This window comes from Pristiophorus japonicus, unplaced genomic scaffold (assembly GCF_044704955.1).
Source record: "Pristiophorus japonicus isolate sPriJap1 unplaced genomic scaffold, sPriJap1.hap1 HAP1_SCAFFOLD_33, whole genome shotgun sequence".
NCBI lineage: Eukaryota > Metazoa > Chordata > Chondrichthyes > Pristiophoridae > Pristiophorus > Pristiophorus japonicus.
Window position 1 is genome coordinate 11445829 of NW_027253106.1, and position 27625 is coordinate 11473453.

Consider the following 27625-nt stretch of genomic DNA (forward strand, 5'->3'; position numbering starts at 1 on the left):
GTAAGAATTAATAATTAGGGGCAGGTGTAGTCTATGTGGCCCTTGGTGCGTGCTCTGCTATTCAATAAGATAATTTTTAAAAATTATTCATTCATGGGATTTGGGCATCAACGGCAATGCCAGAATTTATTATACATCCGTGATTGCCTTTGTGAAAATGGAAGTGAGACGTCTTCTTGAAATGTTGCAGTCTGTGTGATGAAGTGGCTACCAGAATTCGGTTTGGGAGGGAGTTCCAGGTTTTTGTCCCAGCGACGATGAAGGAACATCAATCTACTTGCAGGTAATGATGTTCTCTTTTGCCTGCTGCCCTTGTTCTTCGAGGCGGTGGAGCTCACGGGTTTGGGAAGAAGCCGTTCGAGTTGTTGCAATACATCTTGTCGATGGTGCACTCTGCAGCTCCTGCACGTCACTGGTTGAGGAAGTGAATGTTTAAACTGCTGGATGGGTTGCTTTGTCCTGGATCGTTTCGAGCTTCTTGCGTTTTCTTGGAGCTGCTCTCATCAGGCAATTGTAGAGTACTCCATCATAATCCTGAGTTGGACTCAATATACGGTGGAAAGTTTTTGCAGAGTCAGGAGTTCAGACACACATCGCAGAATCTGCAGCCTCTGACCTTTTCTTGGTGCCACAATATTTTTGTGGCTGGTCTTGTTATGTTTCTGGTCTACGTTGATCTCGAGGATTGTAGGGGATTTGATGATAATAATGTGATTGAATATCGAATGTCGGCTTTAGAATCTAGCTTGTTATAGGTTTGGATTGACTGGCACAGGTGTGGAGAGAATGGAACTTGCCACTTATCAGCCCATGACTGAATGTCATCCAGGTGCTGCATGCTGGCTTGGACTGCTCTCTCAGCTGAGGTGTTGCGAATGCCACTGAACATTGCATTCTTCAGAAAACATCTCCAGTTCTGACCTGATGATGGAGGGAAGCTCATTGACGAAGCAGCTGAAGATGGTTAGGCCTTGCACACGGCCCTGAAGAACTCCTGCACATATGTCCTGGTGCTGGGAATATTGACCTGTATCCATCACAACCATCTTCTTTTCTTGCAGGGATGACTCCATCCAGTGGAGAGTATTAACCTGAGTCTCGTTGACTTCACTTTTACGCGGGCACCTTATTGCAATACTCGATGATTTGCTGCCTTAATGTCAAGGGCCGTCACTCTTACCTTTCTTCTGAAATTGCGCTCTTTTTACGACGTTTGGACCAAGGCTGTAGCCTGGCGCAATCCAAACTGGGCATCGGTGAGCAAAATATTCGTGACGAAGTGCCGCATGTTAAAACTTTTGATTTTGATTTTGGCTCAATGCCGCTTGATGGCATTGTCTTCAACATCTGCCATCACTTTACTAATGGTTGAGAGTGGACAGATGGAGCAGTATTTCGAAGTTTTGGATTTGTCCTGCTTTCTGTGGACAGGATATACCTCGGCAGTTCTCCACATTGTAGGATAGATGACTGTGTTGTAGCTGTGCGGGTACAGCTTGGCTCGTGGCGCAGCCAGTTCTGGATCAACACACCACAGCACAAATCAGACATTTTGTCACTGCCCACAGCATGTGCTGTAGGCAGTGTGCTCGGTCATTTTTTGATATCACATGGATTGCATTGAATTGTCTCAAGTCTGGCTTCTCTGATCGTGGGACCTCAGCAGTTGGCTCGATGGATAATCCACTCGCCACCTCGGGTTATGGATGTTTGTAAATGCTTCATCGTTTTAGGTACCACATTTCTAAGATGGTGGTAATCTGCAGGATGTTTCCTTGCCATTGCTTGACCTGAAGGCATAATAATTCATGGGGTCCAGATTCCATTTTGAGGACACCGAAAGCTACTCACCCCTGACTATAGCCGTGTCCCGCCATACCTTGTTGGTTTGTCTTGCCTGCGGGACAGTAAACATCGAGGTAATGTGATCGAGATCTCTATGGCATTGACTGAAATATATGATTCTGTGAGTGGAACGATGTCAGGTTGTTGCCTCAGCCTTGAATATATTCAACTATGCAGCATCGAGAGCTGTAGAGAATTCCAATTATTGACAATTCTCTGAGTGAAGAAATTCCTCCTCATTTTAGTGTCAAATGGCCGCCCCCTTATCCTGAGTCAATGCCCTCAGTTAGAGAATCTACAGGTATACGAAACAACTTTTCAGCATCGACCCTATCATCCCGCCTCAAAAGCTTATATTTTCAATGAAAGCAACTCTCAAGCTTTTAAACTCTTGGGTGTATATGCACAATCTGCACAATCTCTCCTCAGAGGACTATCCTCTCATCCCAGCAATCAATCTGATAATCCTTTTTGCTCCTACACTGATGCAAGAATATCCTTATAAATATAATGAGGCAAAAATTGTGCACCGTTATCCAGGTGTGGCTTCTGCAAGGTCCTGTACAATTGTAGAAAAACTGCTTTACTCCTGTACTCAACGCTCTTGCAATAAAGGTCAACATGACATTTCCTTTCTGAATTGTTTACTCTACCTACATGCCAGCTGTCTCTGATTGCTTTACGAGGACACGCATATCACGCTAAACATCAATACTTAATTGTTTCTAATCATATAAAATTAATCTGTTCTTCTTTCCTTCCTACCAAAGTTCATAACGTCAAATTTCCCTACGTCATATTCCATCTGCCAACTTATTGTCTACTCGCTTAATGAATCTATATTCCTTTGCAGTCTCTTTGTGTTCTGCTCATGGTTTAATTTTCCATCTTGATTTTTATCATCAGCAAACTTGGATATATTGCACGACGTCCAATCATCTTATAGTTATTAATCATTGTTAATAGCTGCGGTGTAAACAGTGGCGTTTGCGGCATTCCATTAGTTTCAGATAGCCAACCTGATAATTACCTGTTTGTCCTTACTCTCTGTTTTCTGTCTGTTAACCAACCCGCTATTTATGCTAATACATTTGCCCAAATTCAGAGCAACAATCTTCCATAACATCAATTTAGTGTGGCACCTTATCGAATGCATTTTTGAAATCTAAATATGTTAAATACACTGATTCCACGTTATCATGACTGCCATTTACTTTCTCAATAAAATCTATCCAATTTGTTGACCATGATATCCCTTTCATAACACAATGCAAATTCTAACTAATTCTAATTTTATTTTTTCAGTAACATTTTGACACTTCCTTTATAATGGATTGCAACCTTTCCCAACACCTGCCATCAGGCTACTTTGTCTGCAGTTCCGGTTGCCTCTCTCTATCCTTGCTTGGATATTGGGTACGTTTGCCACCTTACAATCCGTTTGGACCATTCTACAGTCTAGGGAATTATGGTTGATCACATCAAACTCCTCCACAACCACCTGTTATCGAACCTTAGGATGTAGGCCATCATATCGAGTGGATTTGTTTGCTTTAGTCGCATTAGTTTCTCAAGTGCTTTTTATTCTATTGATCGAAATTACTTTACGTTTATGACTCTTAATAGCCCCTCAGTTCACCACTATTTTACTTAGCATTTTGTGTCCTATAGAGTGAAGTTAGATTAAAAAAAAATTAAAGTCTCTTCAAATCCATTATTCCACAACTCAGTTCCTCCTGTCTTGGATAACTTTTGCTATGGTCTACCTTTTCACATAACTGCAATAGTTATTACAATCGTTTTTTAAATATTGCTGGCATTGTTAATTCTTATATTGCTACCTGACCTCGCAGTGCCCCCCGTCTTCAAAATCCACAGCACGGCCTTGGACAACGTGGACCATTTTCCATACCTCGGGAGCCTGCTCGATATTGAGGACCAACACAGTCTCCAGTGTGCCAGAACAGCCTTCGGAAGGCTGAGGAAGAGAATGTTTGAAGACCAAGAACTCAACCTAGCACCAAGCTTATGGTCTACTGGACAGTAGTGATGTCCGCCTCCTATTTGGCTCAGAGATGTGAACCATATAAAGCAGACATCTCAAAGCGCTGTAGAAGTAGCACCAACACTGCTTCCACAAAATGCTGCAAATCCACTGGGAGGATAGAGGCACCAACGTCAGTGTTCTCGCTCAGGCCAACATTTCGAGCATCGAAGCACTGACCACTCTCGATCAGCTACGTTGGGCGGGTCACATCTTGCGAAACCCCGACACCAGTCTCTTTAAGCTAGCATTCGCTATCCGAAACTCATACACGGCAAGCGAGCTCCAGGTGGGCAGTGGACTCGTTTCAAGGACACCATCAAAGCCTGATTGATCAAGTGCATCATTCCTCCCGACACGTGGGAAGCCCTGGTGCAAAACTAGCCTAGGTGGAAGAAGAGCATCCGGGGGGCGCTGAACATATCGAGTCTCATCGCCGAGCGCATGCAGTAAACAAACACAGACAACAGAAGGAGCGTGCGGTAAACCAAGCTCCCCACCCACCTTTTCATTCAACCACTGTCTGCCCTACATGACAGAGACTGTAGTTCCCGCATTGTACTATACAACCTCCTGAGAACTCACTTTTAGTGTGGAAGCAATTGTTCCTCGATTCCAAAGCACTGCATATGATGACAATTTTCTCCATTTTTTTAACTTGTTAGTCATCCTTTGAGAGATTCTAAATGTCTCCTATTCGTCATGTTTACTATTTCTTTTGCATTATTATATGCCACTCATAAGTGTGATACTATAGTTAAATTATTTAGTTAGCGACGGATGGAGTTTTTAGTTCTCAATAAAATTTATATTCTTTGACAATTTTGGACATTTTTCTTGAACAGTTTGCCACTAGTTATCTACCATCATACTTCTTAATCTAGTTTCTAAATCTACCTAAGCCAGCTCGCCCCTCATACGTATGCAATTTTCTTTAATTACGTTTAAGCCTCTAGTTTCGTACTTAAGTGTTTCACTCTGATATCAACGCGACATTCTCTCATATGATGGTCGATCTTCCCCAGAGGATGCTTTACTACCTGATTTTTAATTAACCCTGTGTCATTACACAACACAAGTTCATGTTCCCTGGTTGTTTCCAAGAAATATTGTTATTGTAATCTGTCATGAAAGCATTTCTGAATTAGTTGTCCTCCAGGTTACCTTTGTCAATTTCCATTCTCCATTCTATATGAAGATTAAATTTCTCCGCAATTGTTGTATTATGTTTGTGACAGGCAAATATTGTTTTCTGATTAATACTCGATCCACGATGTAGCTACTGTTAGGTTTCCAATAAACTACTTGCTACAGTGATTTCTGACCTTGTTTTTTCTTAACACTACCCACGCTGATTCTAACTTTCTATTTTTCCGAGCTAATATCCTTTCTCGCGACTGTCCTTAATTCATTGAATTATCGATTATATTCCCTCTCTTTTTCCATTCTGACTGTATTTTTAAAACTCAACTATATTGGAATATTTCAAAACCTTGCTAACCGTGCAGCCAGGTCGCTGTCATGATGATTAGATCAAATCCATTTATCTCTATTCGAGCCGTTACTTTTTTTGACAGAGTTATGAAGACATCTTGCATTCAGATAAAGAATCTTCAATTTTAATAGTTTTATCATAATTCCCTGATTTAATCGTATTCAATGATGCACTTTTACCGTTAAACTCTCTGTCTCTTTCTGCACATTCAATTTATTGTTACCGAAATCGCTACATTGCTCCTTTGCCTTGACTACTCTCCAGATTTCTAAATTTCTCTATAACTCACCCCTCATGCCCTTTTAGTTTAAAGCCCTATCCACAGCGCCAATTATTCGATTCGCCATTCTTAGAAAATGTATTCTGCCTGTTGGATTGGATCTGTTTCTGAGCATGCTCATTTTCTGTATTACCTGTGAATCACTTAGTCGATACAATGTCGGTTAAAACAACACCTTTCTGATAACGTACCTCTCTACGAGTTATGTTAGAGGTCTTTCAGAAAATATGCATGGATTCTCCCCGTCTCTTATGGTGGTTTACCGATGGTAGTTCTGACACGACTTTTGTTGCACTGATGATGGACCTACATCTGCGATACTGCTGTTACTCTACTTTTGTTGCACAGATGGTCGACCTTCTGTTGTTCATTTGTATCACTGATACTATACCTACTGGTGCTGATCCTAATTTTGTAGCAATTCTCCTGCTGCAGCGATACAATACTTACATTACGTTCGCAGCACTGGTGATGCACCGACTGCTGGGACACCTGTGATAACACCAGTCGTGCAGCTCCATTGTTGTACCTAACTTAAATATTTCTATACAATTCTGCCGATATATGAGCGGTGTTAATTATTATTTTCAGAATTGCTAACTCATGGAATACATTTTGAAAAATCCTATTATTAATTTTGCAGAAATGTTTTTTTTTTATGGCTGTACTCATCAGTCCCAGTCACATCTGCTTTTGAATTTAATTAACACATTGTTCCCAATACAAAATGAAACTTCAATCCATCGGCTCTGTTATAATCCGTGCAGCATTTGTCTTTCCATTAATATCACTGAAAGTTACAGTCAGACGATTTCTACTCAGTGGCCAATGCATAGAGCCATTTATACGGAACCTTAATACCATTTCCCTCAGATCTACTACGAACTCCATCCTCCCCTTTTTCTCTCCCCTGGTCGACAGACTGTGTTGACTAATACGTTTCACTAGTCCCCGGCCCCAGTTTATGACCCGGCCAGGCTGAATTCATCAGTCGTCATCTGTGTACTTGATCACTGAGTGAATGTAATCTTTCAATCATGGAAGGTATGGGTCCATGATACTGCTCTGCAGTGTTCGAAACATATACATGCGTATTGAATCTTTAGGAACTGGATTATCATTTGGAGCAACAACTTTGTTTTATCGGTTTACTCTGGCAGAATTGAGCATGGAAAGGCTTGTCTTCTGTTGCTGATCTCCAGTTAATTCTGCGAACTTGCCCCTCCGAACTATTATGTGCAGCCGAGTGTAACAAGCAATACAATTTAACATTTTGAGCAGTCACCTACAAATATTGAGCAGTGTTGATGCCGTAGTGCTGATTTTTGACTTTACCTCCTTGGTGTAATGCTTCGCCGGATTGATCTGCAAATGTAGAAATCAGGAGGGTGACTGGCGCACTGATTTTGAAGGCCACTGAATTTCCTTCTTTTAATGGAAGATAAATCTATTGGACTCTGGTTCGGGCTTGCGATCTCCCCTACTCGATATTCGCTTACACTCTCTGCTCCGGCGATGCTTAAGGCCCAACGATGAAAATGCATGATATTCCACGCTAAAACTTCTGAGAGATAACTTGAATTAATAGAGCATTAGTTAAAAAAGACACTGAAGAAATAAGGAAGAAACCAAAAAACTAACATTCAAAAACTAAATCCGTAAATGTCTCTGACAAATCCGGTGTTGGGGAGAACTCGACAGAAGTAAAAACACAGATTACTGTGCTCAACGTAGAACATTTCATTGTGTCAGTAGATGATAGATTATTATGTAAAGTCCATTGATGAACTTTTGAACACACCTGCCCAAGATAGACGGGCGTTGAAGTGTTGAACTGGGATGATCTTTTTTCGAACTGTGTCACTTCCATCAGTGCCGAATTAAGGCCAACGGCAATACTGAACATTTGAGTTACAATCAGTGCTGCAAGATTATTGCCGAAACCTGTACTGCAAGACCGCGTCACTACATACAGCAAGTTATCGGTAGTACTGTGAGATCACAATCAACGCTGCTAGGCAGTGCAACCTCATTATTATTTACATGAGTGATGTACACAGCAGTTCTGGGAAAGTTACGTCACAAGTATGAGATCACCTCCAATTCTATATTTCCGTAAGGTAACAATGACGAATGCAAAAGTAGCTTCACTACCATATAAGTTATAGTATGGTCAGTGCCAAGTATGTTATCGCAAGATGAACATCACTCGGATAAATTAAGGATGATGTAATCGTCAGCACTGCTCCAGTAAGGCGGCAACATGAAGGCTTGCGCAGATATAATGGTAAGTACTGCAGGTAATCGAATATGGCCACGGTGATCTCGTGGACTAGTTTCGATCACCTGGACGGGACGTTGAACTATTCTCCCAGATGTCTTCCACCAAATTGGCCCCGGTTCTAAGTTTTATTCCTCTCCCAGGAGATCAAATGGCTCCAGTTGATGTGGAGTGTCGAATGTTTCAGTGTGAGGGGTGTCTCAGTTGCGTGGCGGCCTAGTTCTGGTCGGTGCGCTTTACTTTTCCACCAATGTTCATAGGTTTATATGTAACCTTCAGGGCTGCTGACCAAGGGTCGAGCGGCTCTTTGTCGGCCGGAGCAGACAGGATGGGCCAAAGTGGCCTGCTTCTGCGCTGTAAATTTCTATGTTTCTATGTTTCTATATTAGGTACTGCAACAGGAGGGCAAAGAGAAAATCTCGCATATTAGTACCAAAACGCTAGTAGCAACACCAATTTATATAGCGCCTTAAGGTAGAGAAATTTGCAATGTGCTTCACAAAGCTCTGAGATAATCTTTAATACAGCAGAGAATAACCGAAAACTCGAGTTTAGATGGTGTTTTCTAACTGCATATTAAAGGAGAAGGTAGAGGCAGCCAGTTAATGACCTGAGGGTTAAGCACTGCAGACATGGAGCTCCGGTGGTCAAATGACTGAATGTTGAATATGGCGGATGGGGTGAAAATCAAGAAGGCTGCTTTGTGCTGCAGGTTACCGCGCTTCTTGAATGTTGTGGGAGCAGCACTCATCCAGGCAAGTGGAAATAATTCCATTACACTCCTATTGTGTGGTTTGCAGAAGTTGGATAGGCTTTGGAGAGTCCGAGAGGTGTGAAGCACTCCATAGAATACATAGCCTGTGAAACACTTTCGTTTCCACAGTATGTATATGGCAGATCCAGTTAAGTTTCTGGTCATTGTTAACAACAAGATGTTGAAGGTGGCAGATTCAGTGATGGTAATACCGTTGAATTGCCAGGGGCGGTATTTTGGAGATAGTCGTTGTCTGGCACTAGACTGGCATTAATGTTACATGCCACTTATCAGCCCACGGCTGAATGTCGTCAAGGACATGTTGCATGTGGGCATGGACCAATTCATTGTGTGAAGAATTGCTATTGGAACTGAACGCTGACAATAATCAGAGAACATCCATAATTCTGACCTTCTGATGGAGGAAAGGTGATCTATGAAGCAACTGAAGTTGGTTTGGCCTCGGTACTGCCCTGAGGAACTCCTTTAACAATCCCCTGTGGCTCGCATGATTGACCTCCAACAACCACACACATCTTCCTTTGTACTAGGTATGACACTAGTCATGGGAAATGTTATATATGTGAACTTGGATTTACTCTGTACAGCCAACAGGGGGCTCATCCCCTGGAGTCCCAAGGGATCCCATAATCCCTTCGGAGCACAGGTATTTATGGAGGCCTCAGAATTGGAGTGGCAATCTAGAGAGCAGCAATAAAAGTTTAAGGTCACCCTTTACGTTGAGCTAACAGTGTTCAGTCTGAATCTTTCTCCATACATAGCAACTGCCGACGAGATACAGATCGTGAACATAAAGATACAGAGAACAGTGGGCATCCTGGAGAAATTCTCGGAGGGGAATGAATGGGAAACATTTGTGGAGCGACTCGACCAATACTTTGTTGACAACGAGCTAGATGGGGAAGAGAACGCTGCCAAATGAAGGGCGATCCTCCTCACCATCTGTTGGGCAACAACGTAAAGCCTCATGAGGAATGTTCTCACTCCAGCGAAACGCAGGGAGAAATCATAGGACGATTTGTGCACATTGCTCCGAGAGCATTTGATTCCGAAGGAAGGCATTCTGATGGTGAGATACCGGTTCTACACCTAGAAGAGTTCTGAAGTCCAGGAAGTGGCGAGTTATCTCACCGAGTTAAGATGCCTTGTAGGCCACAGCGAATTTGAAGGTCATTTGGAGCAAATGCTTGGTAATTGACATTGTCCACGAAATCATACTTCGCAAAGTTTTGACTGTAGAGACCCCAACATTGAGTGAGGCCACAGTGATAGCCCAGACGTTCATTGTCACCAATGACAATACGAAGCGAATATCTCAGCACACACGTGCTGCTACAATACATCGAACAAAGTAACGTTGTTTTCGAATGGTAAAGTACAGGGCAGGTCACACATACCTGCAGCTGCACGTCCGCAGATGTCTCAGGGTCCACGATCAAACGTGATGAATGCAAAGCCATTAACAACTTGTTGGCGCTGTGGGGGTGATAATCGTTACCATTCATGCCAAGTCACAGCGTACGTTTGCAAGTGCTGTTGGACAATGGGACACATCCAACGAGTGTGCAGGCGAGCCGCAACTCCTGCTAAACCTGCAAACCACCTGTTGCAGAGGAGGACAGTTCCATGGAGGATCATGATGAATCGGAGCCTCAGAATGAGTAGGCAGAGTTACATGGGTTGCACACATTCACCACGAATTGTCCGCACATAATAATGAATGTTGAACTAATTGGACTCCCGGTGTCAATGGAGCTGGACACGGGCAGAGAGAGTCTATCATGGGCAAAAATACTTTCGATATATTGTGGTGCAGAAAGGCCTCAAGGCTAGTCTTAACTCCAGTTAGCACGACACTTAGAGCTTACACAGAATAACTGATTCCTGTAATCGGCTGTGCTACCGTAAAGGTCTCTGACAATGGAGCAGTGCACAAGCTACCACTCTGGTTGGTACCGGGCGATGGTCGCACGCTGCTCGCAGGAGCTGGCCTCGGAAAGAAATGATGCAACTGGGACCACGTCCAGGCGCTCTCGTCCGTTGTCTACACTTTGTATCCCCAGGTCTCAAACAAATGTCCTTTGCTGTGCGAACCAGGCATCGAGAAATTTTAAGGAGCAAAAGCGCAGATCCACCTAATTCGTGGGGCTCGACTCATCCATCACAAGACGAGAGCAGTACCATACATGATGAGAGAAAGTGTAGAGACCAAGCTAGACTGGCTGCCGAGAAGGGCATCATTTCACCGATCGAGTTCAACGAGTGGGCCATTCCGGTCATTCCTTTCCTCAAGGGAGAGGACACCATCAGAATCTGTGGTGGTTAAAAGTACCTATCAATCGTTTCTCCCTGCACTACCAATACCCACAACCAAAGGCCGATGACCTCTTTGCAGCGCTGGTGGGAGGAAAGACCTTCACGAAGCAGGATCTGACTTCAGCCTACATAATGCGGGAACTGGAGGAATCATTGAATACACTCACCTGCATCAACATGCACAAATGTATTTTTGTTTATATGAGATGCTCGTTTAGAATCCGGTCAGTGGCGGCAATATTCTAGAGAAACATACAAAGCTTATCGAGGTCCGTCTGGCACACCGTGGTCTTCCAGGACGACATCTTGTTCGCAAGCCGGAATCGAGTCGAGCATCTGTTGCACCTGGATGAGCTTCTTAGTCGAATCAACCGCTTGGGGCTCAGTAAAAACGCTCGAAGTGCGGATTCCTGGTGCCGGAAGTGGATTTCTTGGGAAGGCGGATTGCTGCGGACGGCATCAGGCCCATCAACGCGAAGACAGAGGCAATTGAGAAAGCACCGAGGCCAGAGAACATGATGCAGCTGCGGTCTTTTCTGGCACTCCTGAACTACTTTGGTTACTTCTTACTGGGTCTTAGCATACTGTTAGAACCACTGCACGTTTTGCTATGAAAAGGGGACGGATGGCTTTGGGGCAAAAGCCAAGAAAATGCCTTTGTAAAAGCGAGAAAATTGTTCTGCTCTAAACGAATTGCTTGTGCTGTATGATCCATATAAGCGTTTGGTACTTGCATGTGATGCGTCGTCATATGGCGCTACGTGTGGATTGCAACAAGCGAATGATTCTGGGAAACTGCAACCAGTTGCCAATGCATCCAGGAGTCTCTCTAAGGCTGAGACAGCCTACAGCATGATTGAGAAAGAAACGTTAGCGTTTGTCTATGGGGTAAAGAAAATGATCAATACCTGTTGCTGCTTAAATTTTAATTGAAAACTGACCATAGGCCACTCATATCCCTTTTTTTTACGACAGTAAAGGAATAAACACCAAAGCATCGGCTCGCATCAAGAGATGGGCGTCCACGTTGTCCGCATACAACTACGCCATCTGCCACAAGCCAGGCACAGAAAACTGCACCGATGCTCTCAGTAGGCTGCCATTCCCCACCATCGGGGTGGAAATAGCGCCTCCCACAGATCTAGCCATGGTTATGGAAGCATTTGAGAGTGAGCAATCACCCGTCACTACCTGGCAGATCAAAACCTGGACAAGCCAGTATCCCTTATTCTCTCTAATCACAAGCGTTGTGCTTCACGGGAGTTGGTGCAGTGTCCCAGTGGACATACAGGAAGAGAGGAAAAGATTAAGCCGTTCCGGCGGTGCAACGATCGAATGTCTATACATACAGACTGCTTTCTGTTCTGCAATCGAGTGGTGGTCCCCAAGAAGGGCAGAGACACCTTCATCAACGACCTCCACAATGCACACCCAGGCATCGAAATTATGAAAGTGATAGCCAGGTCCCACGTGTGGCGGCCCAGTAGCGATGTGGACTTAGAGGCCAGCGTTCACAGATGGAATACATGCTCTCAGTTAAGCAATGTACCAGGGAGGCTCCGCTACCTTTATGGTCTTGCCGCTCCAAACCGTGGCCTCGGGTACACGCTGAATATGCAGGCCGGTTTTTGGATAAAATGTTCCTTGTGGTTGTAGACGATTATTCCAAGTGGATTAAACGTGAGATAATTTCGGCTAGCACGTCAGGTGCCACAACAGAAAGCGTGCAGGCCATATTTACCACTCACGGATTATCTGATGTCCTGGTGAATGACAACCGGCCATGTTCTTCCAGTGCTGATTGCAAAGAATTCATGACCTGCAACGGGATCAAACATGTCACATCTGCTCCATTTAAACCAGCGTCCAATGATCAGGCAGAGAGAGCAGTACAAACTATGAAGCAAGGCTTGAAGGGGGTAACTGAAGGCTCGCTGCAGACTCACCTATCCCGAGTCCTGCTTAGCTTTCGCACGAGACCCCACTTGCTCACTGGGATCCCAGCTGCTGAACGGCATATGAAAATTGCGCTTAAGACAAGGCACTCGTTAGTTAATCCTGATCTACATGAACATGTAGAGAGCAGGCGGCTTCAACAATGTATATACTATGATCACGCAAATGTGTCATGCGAGACTTAAATCGATGATCCTGTATTTGTATTGATTTAGGGGCAACGTCCCAATTGGCTTCCCGGCACTGTTTTTGCAAAAGAGGGGAGCAGGGACTTTTGGGTTAAACTTTCAAATGGACTCATTCACCGGAAGCACTCAGACCAAATCAAACTCAGATTTATGGACTATCCTGAGGAACCCAACTTGGAGCCTACCTTTTTTAATTTCCCAATATTCACACCAGCGGCAAACGGCATCACGGTTGACCACGAAGCAGAACCAATAATCCACAGCAGCGCAGCAAGACCCAATACAGCAGGCAGCCCAGCAAGGCGAGCTGCACATCGAGGGTTCAACAAATGATTCAACAATACCAGCTTTCACACCGAGACGAACAACCAGGGGAAGATGTTCCCATGATCGACTCACATTGTAAATAGTCACACTATTGACTTTGGGGAGGAGTGTTGTTATATTTGTGAACTTGAATTTACTCTGTACAGCCACCAGATGGCTCATCCCCTGCAGTCCCAAGCGATCCCACAATCCCTTGGGAGCACTAGTATTTATGAAGGCATCACCGGTTGGAGAGGCACTCTGCAGACCTGTAATAAAAGACTAAGGTCACACTTTATGTTGAGCTCACAGTGTTTAGTCTGACTCTTTCTCCATACATAACAGGAGAACATTACTTGAATTTGTTGATGCCATACTCAGTCAAATTTTGACCTGGTGTCACGTCACCTCTGGAATTCATTTTTGGAACAATGGTGTAAAGAGGCCTAGGCACGAGTGGTCCTTGTGGAATTCAAATTGAGCATCCGTGAGAAGGTTATTGGTTAGTAAGAGCTGCTTTATAGCACTGTCGATGGCATCTTCCATAACTTTACGGCTGATTGAGAGTAGATTGATGGGATGGCAATTGGCTGGATTGGATTTGCCCTGTGTTTTGTGGACAGGAGATAACTGGACGATTTTCCAAATTGTCGGGTAGAGTTACAGCTGTACTAGAACAGCTTGTCTAGCGTTGCGGCGAGTTCTGCAGCACAAGTCTTCAAGGCAACAGCTGGGACATTGTTCTGGCCCATAACTTTTCGTGCATTGCGTGCACTCAGCCGTTTCGTGCTCTCACGTGGAATGAAGATAATTGGCTGATGTCTGGCTTCTGAGATGGTGGTACCTCAGGAGGAGGGCGATATGATTCATCCAGTCCGAACGTCTTGCTGTTGTGCTTGTGTGCTGAGCTTCCCCATCCTTGAGGATGTTAATTTTACTCCTCCCGTCAGGTTTTAATCGACCACCACCCTTGAAGACTGAATGTGGCAGGACTGCAGAGCTTTTGATCTGGTCCGTTAGTTGTGGGGTCGCTGAGATCGGTCTATAGCATGATGCAAGGATTGTCTTGCTTTCATGTTGTTCTGTGTTGCAGCTGCCCTTGAAAGGCTCCTCATTTTTAGATAGCCCAAGTGATTTTGCTGGTACGCTCGTCAACACTCCACAATAAAGCAGGTTTGGTCGCTTGACTTGATATTAATGGCAGATTGAGGGACATCAAGGGTAATGACTTTACAGATTGTGGTGGAATACAATTCTACTGCTGCTCATGATCCACAACGCCACATGAAAGGCCAGTTCTCAGTTGCTACAATGTTTCTGCATCTCTCCCAATTATTGCCATAGTATTGCTACATAACAATGGAGCATGTCCTCAGTGTGAATACGAGACTTCGTCTCCACAATAATTGTGTGGCTGTCACTGCCAACAATGATGTCATGGAGAGATGCCTCTGCGACAGGTAGATTGATGCAAACGAGGTCAAGTAGCTTGATCCCTAGGTTTGATGGGTGAGCTTACTTTGGTAGATTTCGAAACTAGATTAAGAAGTATGGTGGTAGCTAACCACAGACAACAATTTAAAGAAATATTCCGAAATGATAAACGAATATAGATTTTTTTACGAAGTAAGAACTCCACCACTGGTAAACTAAATAAGGGACCGATAGTATCACACTTAATGAGAGGCTTATAATGTTGCAAAAATTGTTGTAAACATGAGGAGTAGAAGTTATAATGGGGAATAATGAAATGGCAGACTTCAAACAAATATACTTTCTATCGCCTTCCCAGTATTGAACACAACACGCACAGAAAATAGCAGGGAACTAAGGGGCTAATAAGAATGATGAACTTATTGTAATTTCCATCAGCAAAGTAGAGGTACTTGAGAAACTAATGGGAATTAAAGCCATCAAATCCTCTGGACATGATGGCCTAAATACTACCGTTCTAAAAGAGATGACTGCGAAGTTAGTGGCTGCATTCGGTGTGATCTCCCAAAATCCTCTAGATTTTTTAGAATAGTCACAATGAATTTTAAGGCAAGGATGGAGAGAGCAAATAAGGAACTCAACGCCATTTAAACTGATGACACTTGTTAAGAAAATCTTTGAATCCTTTATAAAGGAAGTGATAAAAAGCTACTATGAAAATGAGAATATTTGTAGGCAGAGTTAGCATGGTTTTACGAAAAGGACATCATGTTAAACAAATTTATTAATGTTTACTGAGGATGAAACTGGCAGGGTATATTATGTGGAAGCATTGTATGTCATATATGTAGAGTTCCATGATGCATTCAATGAGGTTGCACACAAAAGTATGTTATGCAAGATTGGTGCTCATGAGTTTGGGCATGATGTATTATCATGGGTAGTGGATTAATTAACGGACAGAAAATAAAGAGTAGGGTCAAACGGGTCATTTTCCGGTTGGCAGACTGAATTTGGCGGGTGCCACAAGGCACTGCATGCGCCTCAGCTATGAACAATCATTACGAATGACTTAGATGATCGGAGCGAGTGCAATATATCCAAATTTGCTGACGATAAATGGATGGATGGAAAACTGAACTGTGAGATAGACACAAATAGATATAGATGGATTAAGTGAGTTGGCAATACGTTGATAGATGGAGTATTATGTGGGGGAATGTGACGTTATTCACTATGTTAGGAAGAATAGAAAAAGAGAATATTTTTTAGTTGAATTGAAACTATTAAATGTTTGTGCTCGGGAAGAATAGGATGTCCTTGCACAGGAAGCAGAACGATCTGGCGTGCACGTAGAGCAAAGAATTAATGAAGACAATGGCATGTTGGCCTTTATTGCAAGACAGTTGGAGTACAAGAATAAGGAAGCGTTGCCACAGTTGTGCTGGACGTTGCTGAGGCTAAGCACGTAGAATTGTGCAGAGTTGGTCTACTTATCTGCAGAATAATATACTTGCCACAGAGGCACGGCAAATAAGTTAACTGCATTTATTCCGGTGATCAGATGGTTTTATGAAGTGCCATTGGGCAGACTGGGCCTAAACTCTCCGAAAATTATAACCATGAGAAGTGAGGTCATTGAAACGCATACGATTCTGAGGGGTAACGATGGGGTAGATGCTGAAACATTGTTTCACTTGGCTGGGGAGCCTCTAACTCAGGAACGGTTTCAGGATAAGCCATCGTTAATTTTGGGTAGAGAAGAGGAGTAATTCCTTCACTGAGAAGAACATGTATATTTCGCATTGCGTACACCAGATAGCTGTGGATACTGAGTCGTTTGAGTATATTCAAGGCAGTGATAGACAGATCTTTGGTCTCAGGGGGAAATCAAAGGATATGGAGATCGGGCTTGAAAGTGCACATGCTTCTGTCGATTACAGCATTGGTAGCTGTGGCCGTCGCACAGCCATTCAGGAGATGAAGTATGGTGTTCATACTGAGAACACCATCCATCGTGTTTTGTGGCAATTGCACCATGCTAAATGGAATCGATTCAGACCAGATATAGCAGCGTAAAACTGGGCATCCATGAGGCGTTGTGGGCCATCAGCTTCAGCAGAATTGTATTCCACCACAATCTGTAACCACTTGGTTCGCCATTGCCATCAAGCCAGGAGTCCAACGCTGTTTGAATGAAATGCGTAGAAGAGCTTGCAAGGGGCATCATCAGGCTGATCAGAACATGAGGTGCCAACTTGCGGAAACTGCAAACTAGGATGAGATGTTATTTAAAAAGCGAATGCTGCATGCTATAGGCAAGGCTATGCGATCCCATAACGAACAGATTAGACTAAAGCTGTCTACTCCTGCCACATCGTGAATGATGCTGGACCATAAACGAAACGTTTAAAAATAGAAAATAGATGCAGGAGCAGGCAATTCAGCCATTCGGCCCTTCGAGCCTGCACTACCATTCAACATGGCAATGGCTGATCAAGCAACTTCGCTACCCCACACCTGCCTTCTCTCCATCCTGATCCCTTTAGCCATAAGGGCCACATCTAACTCCCTTTTGAATATGTCCAACGAACTGGACTCAACATCATTCCGTGGTAGAGAATTCCATCGGTTCACAATTCACTGGGAGAAAAAGTTTCTCCTCATCTCGGTCCTATATGGCTTAACCCTTACCCTTCGTCTCTACCCCCTGATTCTGGACTTCCCCAGCATTGGGAACATTCTTCCCGCATCTGACCGGTCAAATCCCTTCAGAATGTTATATGTTTCAATGAGATCCCTTCTCATTCTTCTAATTTCCAGATAATTTCAGCCTTGTCAATACAGTATTTTTTCACATGTAAGTCCTGCCATCATGGTAATCAGTCTGGTGAACTTTCGCTGCACTTCCTGAATAGCAAGAATATCCTTCCTCAGATTAGAGCAAAAATGCTTACAATACTCAAGGTGTCTTCTCACCACGGCTCTGTACTGCTGCAGCAAGGCCGCCCTGCTCCTGCACTCACATCCTCTCGCTATGAATGACAACATGCCATTTGTTTTCTTAACTGCTTGCTGCACCTGCATGCCTACTTTCAATGACTGATGTACCATGACACACAGTTCTCGTTGCAACTCTTATTATACAAATCTGTCAGCATTCCTATCACAACCTGCCTTCCTTTTTTTGCCACCAAAGTGGATAACCTCACATTTATCCACATTATACTGCATCTGCCATGCATTTGTCCACTTACCTAACCTGTCCAAATCACCCTGCAGCCTCTTATCATCCTCCTCACAGCTCAGACTGCTACCCAGCTTCGTGTCGATTGCAAACCTGGTGATATTACATTCATGTCATTCGTCTAAATCATTAATGTATCTTGTAACTAGCTGGGGTCACAGCACTGAATCTTGCGGTACCCCAGTAGTCACTGCACGCCATTATGAAAAGGACGCGTTTGTTCCCACTCTTTGCTTCTTGCCTGCCACTTTTTCTATCCACTTCAATACATACCCCAATTGCATGTGCCTTAATTTTATACTCTAATCTATTGTGTGGTACCTTGTCAAAAGCCTTTTTAAAGTCCAAATACACCATATCCACTGGTTCTCCCTTATCCACTCTAGTAGATACATCCTACAAAATTTTTAGAAGAATTGTCAAGCATGATTTCCCCTTAATAATTCCATGCCAACTTGGACCGTTCAGTAAAGGCTTTCCAAATGCACTGCTATTACATCTTTAATAATTGATTCCAGCTTTTTCCCCACCACCGAGTTCAGGCTAACCTGTCTATAATTCCCTGTTTTCTCTCTCCCTCCTTTTTTAAAAAGTAGGGATACATGACCTACCCTCCAATCCATCGGAACTGATCCAGATTCCATGGAATGTTGAAAAATGGCCACCTATGCATCTACTATTTCTAGGGCTACTTCCTTAAGTACTCTGGGATGCAGACTATCAGGCCCTGGGTATTTTTCGGCATTCAATCCCATAAATTTCCCTAACACCATTTCCTGTCTAATAAGGATTTCCCTCAGTTCCTTCTTTTCGCTAGAGCCTCGGTCCCCTAGTATTTTCGTGAGGTTATTTGTGTCTTCCTTCGTGAAGACAGAACAAAAGTATTTGTTCAATTAGTCTGCTATTTCCTTGTTCCCTATCATGAATTCACCGGAATCTGACTGCAAGGGTCCCACGTTAATCTTCACTAATATTTTTCTCTTCACATATCAATAGACGTTTTACCAATCAGTTTTTATAGTCCCTGCAAACTTACTCTCATGCGCTATTTTCCCCTCCTAATTAAAACATTAATCCTCCTCTGCTGAATTCTAAATTTCTCAGGTTTTCAGCTTTTTCGAACCAATTTATATGTCCTAACGGGGGCAGGAAGTTTCATGAGTATCCCATCGTCAATGATGCGATAGCCCAGCCCATGAGGGCTAAAGACAATTATGCAGCGTTTACAACTATCTTCAACCAGTAGTGCCGAGTGGATGCTCCATATCGGCCTCCTCCTGAGGTCACCACCATCACAGAATCCAGTGTTCTGCTAATTCTATTCACTCTGCGTAATATCAAGAAATAGATAAATGCACACGATGCAGCAAAGGCTTTGGGCCCCAACCACCTTCCGAACAGTTGTGCTGAACACATGTGCTCCAGAATTACCTTCGCCACGAGCCAAGCTGTTCGAGTACAGCAAAAATACTGGCATCTATCCAGCAATGTGAACAATTGCCGAGGTATGTCCTGTCCACATAATGCAGGACAAATCCATTCGTGCCAATTATCACCCCATCACTCTACTTTCAATCATCAGCAGCGTGATGGAAGGTATCGTCAAAAGTGCTGTCACTTGGCACCTTATCAACAATAATTTGCACACCGATGGCTATTTTGGGTTACGTCAGGACCAGACGGCTCCATTCCTCATTACCGCCTTGGTCCAAACATGGAGATAAGAGCTGAATTACAGAGGTGAGGTGAAGTGAAATCAGGCAGCATTTGACTGAGGGTGGCAACATGGCGCCCGGGTCAAACTGAAGGCAATGGGAATCAAGGTAATATTCTCAAGTGGCTGGAATCACAACTAGTACAAAAGAAGATAGCTGTGATGGTTCGAGCTCAATCATCACAGCCACAGGACATCTTTTCAGGAGTTCTTCATGGCAGTGTCCAAAGCCCAACCATTTTCAGATGCTTCATCAATAACTTCCGTCCGTCATAATACCAGATTTGGAAATGTTCGCTGATGACTTCACAGTACTGTGTGCCATTCGCAACTCCTCAGATAATGGAGCTGCCCATGCCCGCCCGCAGCAAGACCTGGACAACATTCAGCCTTGGGTTGATAAATGGCAAGCAACATTCTCTCCACACAAATGTGAGGCAATGACAATCTCCAACAAGCTAAGTGTCTACCCACCGCCATTTCATATTCAATTGCATTGCTTTTGCGAATCTCCCACTATCAACATCCGAGCGTCACCATTGACTGGAAACCTAACTGGACTGGCCACAAAGATAATGTAGCAACAGGAGCAGGTCAGAGGCTGGGTTTTCTGCGGCGAGTGTCTCAACTCTTGAGACTCCAAAGCTTTCCCACCACCTATAAACGAATCGATAGGGGATTAAGCGGTTATGGGATGCTACCAGGAAAGTGGACCCAAATCCATGATAGGATCACCTATGATCGTATTAAATGATGCAGCAGGCTCGAGAGGCCGTATAGCCTACTCCTTCTCATATTTCGTATGTTCTTATGTTCCCATAAGGCAGAATTCAGGAGTATGATTGAATAATCTCAACTTGCCTGGATGAGTGCAGCCCCAAGAACTATCATGAAGCTCGACACTCTCCATGTCAAAGCAGTCCGCTTGATTAGCACCCCATCCACCTCCCTAAAAATCACCCACTCCATCACCGACATGCCGTGGCTGCAGTGTGTATCATCTGCAAGATGCATTGCTGCAACTCGCAAGTCATCACCAACAGCACCTTCCAAATCTGCGAACTCTACCTCCCAGAAGGACAAGGGCAGCAAGTGCAAGGGAAAACCACCACCTGCACGTTCTCCTACACCATCCTGACTTTGAAGTATATGTCCATTCCTTCATTGTTGCTGGGTCAAAATCCTGGAGCTGCATCCCGAATAGTACTGTGGGTGTCCCTTCACCACATGGACTGCAACAGTTCAAGAAGACGGTTCACCACTATCTTCTCAAGGCATATTAGGAATGGACAATACATGCTGACCTGGTTAGCAATGACCAGATGACATGAACGAATATTAAAACATGTACCTTGTTAAATGGTGCAGCAGGCTCGAAGGACTGGTCTTACATCATTACGTTCTGCAGAGGAGCATTATCACCAGTTATGCAATATTTGATTCACAGAAAGCTTGAAAGAAATCAGGCCACGAGAACTGCATAAGCATCAAGTCACGTAAAGCAAGGATAGTTGCCTTCACTATTCCTGTGGGAATTCGCTACGAAGCAGTATTGCAAGACAGCACATTCTGCTGTAAACAATGCTTTTGTTACTTTCCAATAACAACACCAACCATTTTATTTTAAGGTGACGTGTTAGATTTTCAAAACTACTCGCCCGAACCTATTTATTAAATGACTGTAACTAAAGCTAATTAAGATCATACCAGAATTTTCGCGCTGGAGGATTGATGAGTGTAAAAATATAGGTTCTCTTCCATTTCTTCAGCCGTGTGGCACCAAGATTATTCAGCTCCTACAGAATTCATCCGTTCTTCCCAACAATGGAATAAATAACAATTATATTGATTAAAGAGATTTACTACACAATTTCTGCTGCCGGCGGTGTCCCTGGTAAGCCAATATGACCTGTTTGTTAATCGGTGTTAACTGTCTCCCTGTTCTTATAGCATGTTAGATAAGGTAACTTGTTTTATGGATGTCAGCATTACTCAGTCGCTAGTGACTGGAACCAAATTGTGTACTGCCTGTCTACACTATTCTAGATTCCATTAATTTAATAATCTCACTGAAGATACAATGTTTTTTCAAAATCCAGCAGAAGGATTTTAGCGGAGTTCTGGTGGCTTGTCACTCTGTGTAGAGAGAGCTCTGCAACACCTCATAAAATGTGTGGGCCCGTTTCCCTGGTAATGAGTCCAATACTACTCATGGTCTCGCAGTGCTCCGTGTTGATAATCACAATGAATGGAGTAAAATGATGCACTCCAGACTTTGGAACTTTATTCATACCTTATCTGACTTTCTTACAGCGAACTGCGCGACAATTCTGATACTCTTTCGAGCAAGCTGCCGCCTTTCCAAGTGATTCTCTGTCTACAGACAATGGCAACAGCAGATCTACTGGTCATGATCATCAATGTCATCGTGTATCATAATCTCAGTTAAAACTTTCCTCTTTCCTTCTTGTCCACACTCTTGTGTGCACGTCTCTTCTATACATCGCCCATGTCAACATCGATCTTTCGGTTTGGTTCACCATCTCCTTCACATTTGATTGATTTGTAGTTATCAGCTGCCAAGGGCTTAAAACAAATTATTGCACTGAGAGAACTGCGACCGCGGTTAAAACAATGTTCTTGGTTCTGATCGTAATAAAGACTATTCCAATTTTGTTTTTGTATGAAGCGCAGCAAAAAATTAACATTATGTAGTGGGGCTGCCGGCCATCATGTGCAGCGTACTTCTGGTTTCTCATCGTCTGGGTAGTTCGGCTTCATTTTACTTTAATCAGCTTGTGCAACTCTTTGATCATCCAACGTGTTTTTATGGCCAATAGAGCCCGCAGGAGACTCCGAGGTCACAGCTGTGAGAATCAGTGTGATCCAGACAGAGGGAACCGAGTCAAATCTATCATTTTGTTGTTCACTATATCGTGCAGTTTTATACTGTTATGGCTGACAGCTGTGCTTAGCTTTCTAACTACTGTACTGACGAAACCCAATTATTACTGAGGTGACCGCATAAACCCAGCGTATATCGCCAATGAAATTGGTGCTATGCTAAAGCTTTTGAGTTCCTGTCTCAACCCGTGTATTTATGCAGCGACGCAGGCAAAATCAGAGAAGAGCTAAAGAAGACGATGATACATCTATGGATAGTGATTCTAAGATTAATTAATAATGAAAGAAATACGAACTAGAGCTCGCCTTTGAAAAATAACATTCACTTTGACCTCAAATTCCAGCTTAGACTGGGCTATGTCTCCTTACATCTATGTCAAGGTGATTCTTATAAAATCTCTCAGATAGGCGACAATATGTCTAGCTCTTTTAGCATTTAACCCAACTTTGACCCCAGGTTTGCACAGTTCGTTTGCTTCTGATTCCTGACAAATAAGGACCTTCTGCATTAAGTCTGAAAATAGTCATTGATAAACGAACTTTAATAATATTTGTTCAAAATATTTAATATTTGACAGAGCGAGGTCTGTAATTTGATTCTACCATGTGAGTGACCAGAATATCAGCTAGATTAAGGATACGATTCCATGGTTCAGAACTGCTGGTGACCGGACTCTTTCTTGGAGGTTTACTGAAAATGTAGCTCGGGGACTGATTGTAGCTGCACCAACCGCGTCATCCCTTTTTCTGGGCATAAGGAGCGGAGCCGCTGTGTCCTTCATGTTGCACCATGTTGCGCTGTTCCACCATGTTTTGAATATTGACTGGTGTTGCGCCATTTTGCCTGATTTTTTTTCCTGAGAAATAGTCGTGGTATGGCCAACAACATTAAAATTAAGTTGTAAATCTATCATGGGTAATGTGACTGCTCTTAATCTGAATCTGTGTCCTGGATCAAGAAGTAAAATTTTGTAAGAATTTAAATAAGCTAAACAATAGGGGAAGTTAATTCAACGATCAGGAAAATGTAGTTGTCAATTATTGAGATGCAGCAATTCTCTCTCTGTGTTGGTGCACAGGATTACATAGGGGATGCGGCACACAGTAACATTCGGCCCAACCAGTACATGACAGCGTTTATACTCTAATCGAGCCTCCTCCTGTTTTTCCACATCTAAATCTATCAGCATAATCCTGTATTCCATTCTCCCACATATGGTCATCTAACCGCCCCTCAAATACACATATACTATTCGCTTCAGCCCCTCCCTGTGGTAGCGAGTTCCAGAATGTCAACACTGTTTGAGTCAATAAGTTTCTTCTGAATTTCTTATTTGATTTTTTGGTGACCATCTCATATTGATGGATTCCAGTTATGCTCTTCCCCACAAGTAGAAACAATTTCTACTCTATTAAATATTTCATAATTTTAATAACCTCTTTTTGGCCACTCCTCACCGTTCACTTTTCAAAAGAAAATATATCAAGTCCATTCCTCGTTGCTTGATAGGTATACACTCATATTTCTGGTATCATGCTTGCAAATCTTGTTTGCACCCTCAACAGCGCTTCTGTATCCTTTTTTTAAAGCATGGAAACAGAATTTTGCTCCAAGTATGGTCTAACCAAGTTTCGATACAAGTTTAGCATAACTTTACTGCTTTTCAAATCTATCGCTCTTGAGTTAAGTACTAGTGATTGGTTTGCTTTTTAGGGACTTGTTTTCTTGTGTCGATACAGTGACTGGTTTATTTGTACTGCGAGTTTTATGTTCTCACCTGCCCCAGCCAAACTCTCACTCTCCAAGTAATAAGTGACCTGTCCATTCTTCCAACCAAGTGTAAAATAGATGTAAAATGTAAAACATTTAGCTGCGCTGAAATTCATTTGCCAATTATCTGCCTGTACTGCAAGTTTATTAATATCCTCTTGTAAGTTGATGCGTTCTCCTCAGTATTGCCTACAAACACAGCCCCCCAACAAATGTTGTGTCATCCACAAATCTACAAGTTGTGTTTTTGATTGCAAATTCTAAATCGGTCATGTAGATTGTGAACAACATTGCTCCCAGCAATTGCCCGTGTGGAACACCACTACCCACCTTCACTCACTTTAAATAGTTATCCTTTTACACCAAATCTCTGTTTTCTCTCTCTCAGCCAGCTAGCGATACTTTCTACTTGGCCACTGACTTTCAATTCACTGACCATAAGCATTAGCCTATTATTTCGTAATCTGTCGAAGTCCCATTGAAAATCTCGATCATTTCTTGTATTGCATTACCATTGTCTATTAACTTGGTTGCCTCTTCAAAAAAATCACTGAGGATGTTCAAGCATGTATTTCCCTTTTTAAATATGTGTTACCTATTCATTATCATAGTTTGGTTTCTAAATGTTCTATTTTCTCGTTTCATCGGAATTCCATTTCTTTTCCTTCTACCTATTTAGTATACAGCTCCCTGGACAAGCTTTACCTCCCTTCTTAAATGTAGGTATTATGTTAACTATCCAACAATCCTCTGCCACTACAACTTTGGAACGAATTACTAGCAGACAGAAATATATTTATAACTGCTGCCTGTTATCAACTGCTGTCCAATTGCCATCGCCAGTGTAAGGCAGTGCATTCAGGGAAACATGCAGCATAACTAGGGATCTCGGATTGAGAGTGCTGCTCGGTGCAAAGGCATCAGTTCAAAATTTCAGTTAGTTAACATATTTAGTTTACCTCCTGTTCATCTTCAGACAAAACTGCATTAACTTTTAAGATGCAGTGTTTGAGTTCCAGACTGGATAATATCGATGAGGGGCTGCCTGGGATTGGTCAATTCCAATGTTAGCACTGCATGTCGTGTCATTCGAACAGTGTCGTGGACTGTGCCAACTTTTCTATTGTTCAAAGTACTCGGCTACACATAGAATACAGCCAGCCCAGTGTCCACTCGATCATTACTCGCCTTGTTTGATTGATCGGCATTGCATAAATGTAGTTGCTATTTTGGTTTTACTTTCCATTAAAATGTATTGACTTGAATATGTTGTAGTTTGTACAGCCAGTTTGCAAATTGTACGTGCTATCTTTCATCTAGCGGGCGCCTGTAGTTCTCCTGATGGTGTTCTGTTGCACCCATTGCGGGAATGTTCTCGGAATGAACTCAGGGAGTCAGAAGCGACGAAGTGAGCTCAGGTTGAGCTCTTAACTTGATTATCTATAATGGACTCGGTTCCACAAGTGAAACAGTAACTAAGCTCCAGGTTTGCAAAAGATTTTCTAATCGTTACACGAGCCGGCTTTACACTGTAGAGAAACATCGAAACATCGAAAAATAGACATTTACAGCGCAGGAGGAGGCCACTGCGGCCCATCGTGTCCACGCCGGCCGCAAAAGAGCTGCATGGCCCTTGGTCAGCAACCTAAAGATTACATATAAACCTATGAACAGTGACAGAAAGTCAAAGAGCACCGAGCCCAACCAATTCGCCTCATACTACTGTGACATCTCATGTACTGAAACAATCTATATTCCAGCCCAACCGGATGCATGTGACCTCCTGGGAGAGGCAATACACAAATAAAAACCCCGGCCAATTTAGGGAGAAAAAATCTGGGAAAATTCCACGAGACGATATGGTGTTTCTACGGATATGGTCAAGCATTTGTAAAGCCGGTTTTCAGTGCACAATGTGATTGCGCTGAAAACTAGTTTTTCCAATCAGTCAAGATGGAGCTTGACAGGTCCTCCGCTTCTCGGGAGCGAGTATATTTGCTTGGGCAAGATTCTGGTATTCAGCTATATCTTGCCCAGCAAATGTACTCAAAACTCTTGGGCTTGATAAAACCAGGCACTTCGCCTACTTATGCAGGCATAAAAGTTTTAAAACACACAAAACATTGCAAAATAAAATATTAAAAATACATTTTATCGTTAAAAACCCTACCCACCACGGCAAGTTTATTCTAAAATATAATTTTAAAAATTTTTATTAAAAATCGGCAAATATATACGTTTTTAAATAAATAAATGAATTAATTACTAAAATATGTCGTGCTTTTTTTCTATTGTATTATTGGATTTGTGTGTTTTGGGGGCTGTCACTCATTCATAATAATTGTAACTCCAACTTACGGAGTTCCCATCATGATGGATGAGAATATACTGTACCTGAATGGCCGCCCAGAACCATGTGACTCCATCTTCTGGCCAGCGCACGTCCCAACATGCACGCACTGTGAGGCGCAATCAGAGGAGGCCTCAGGATGGGGATCTCGCATGGGTGCTGCAGCTTCAGGTAGCAGCCCTTCTTTTTTCTAGAATCCAGTGGAACGCCCGCGGGATGGAGAAACTTGATATCTGGGCCAGTGACTTTCATGACCAGCTGACGTTTCAATGTGCTTTGCAGCCAATGAAGTACTTTTGGAGTGTAGTAACTGTTATAATGTGAGAAATAATTGGAGCAAATGTCAGTGCAAATCGGATATTAATTCTGTTCCGTGCAATACCTCTGTGTAGGAATACGTAAAGAACCAAATTCTATGATAGATTTTACTTTATTGTGTTCAGTTTTTATTTTGTTAATCTTGAAACTCACTTCAAGCTGCCATCGTGATTGATAACTGTGTAATATCGATATACCAATTTACATTGTGAACTGTGGTGTCCTGTTCGGAGTGAGTTGCGGGGAAATATGTAAGGTGACAAAATGCTTCACTGATTAAGAGGAGAGACTGCTTGTGCAACGCGGATCTGGGATCTGGGAACGTTGGGAGATTTGTGCTAAAAGTGCAGAGCTGAGTCTGCAGAGAATGCTACTGTTATGTATTCAGATGCTCTAATATT

General features: G+C 43.0%; 1 protein-coding gene across 1 annotated transcript in view; it reads right to left on the reverse strand.

Moving 5' to 3' along the window:
• The window catches only part of LOC139249601 (P2Y purinoceptor 3-like), a 64098-nt gene that overhangs the window by 19455 nt on the left and 17018 nt on the right, over window positions 1–27625 (reverse strand). The window contains exons 3-7 of the mRNA XM_070872533.1: window positions 22384–22527; window positions 22175–22258; window positions 18441–18563; window positions 12785–12855; window positions 10118–10196 (exon numbers count right to left, since the gene is read on the reverse strand). Coding sequence (XP_070728634.1) covers window positions 10118–10196; window positions 12785–12855; window positions 18441–18563; window positions 22175–22258; window positions 22384–22527 — 501 coding nt within the window. The remainder of the gene's footprint in view (window positions 1–10117; window positions 10197–12784; window positions 12856–18440; window positions 18564–22174; window positions 22259–22383; window positions 22528–27625) is intronic.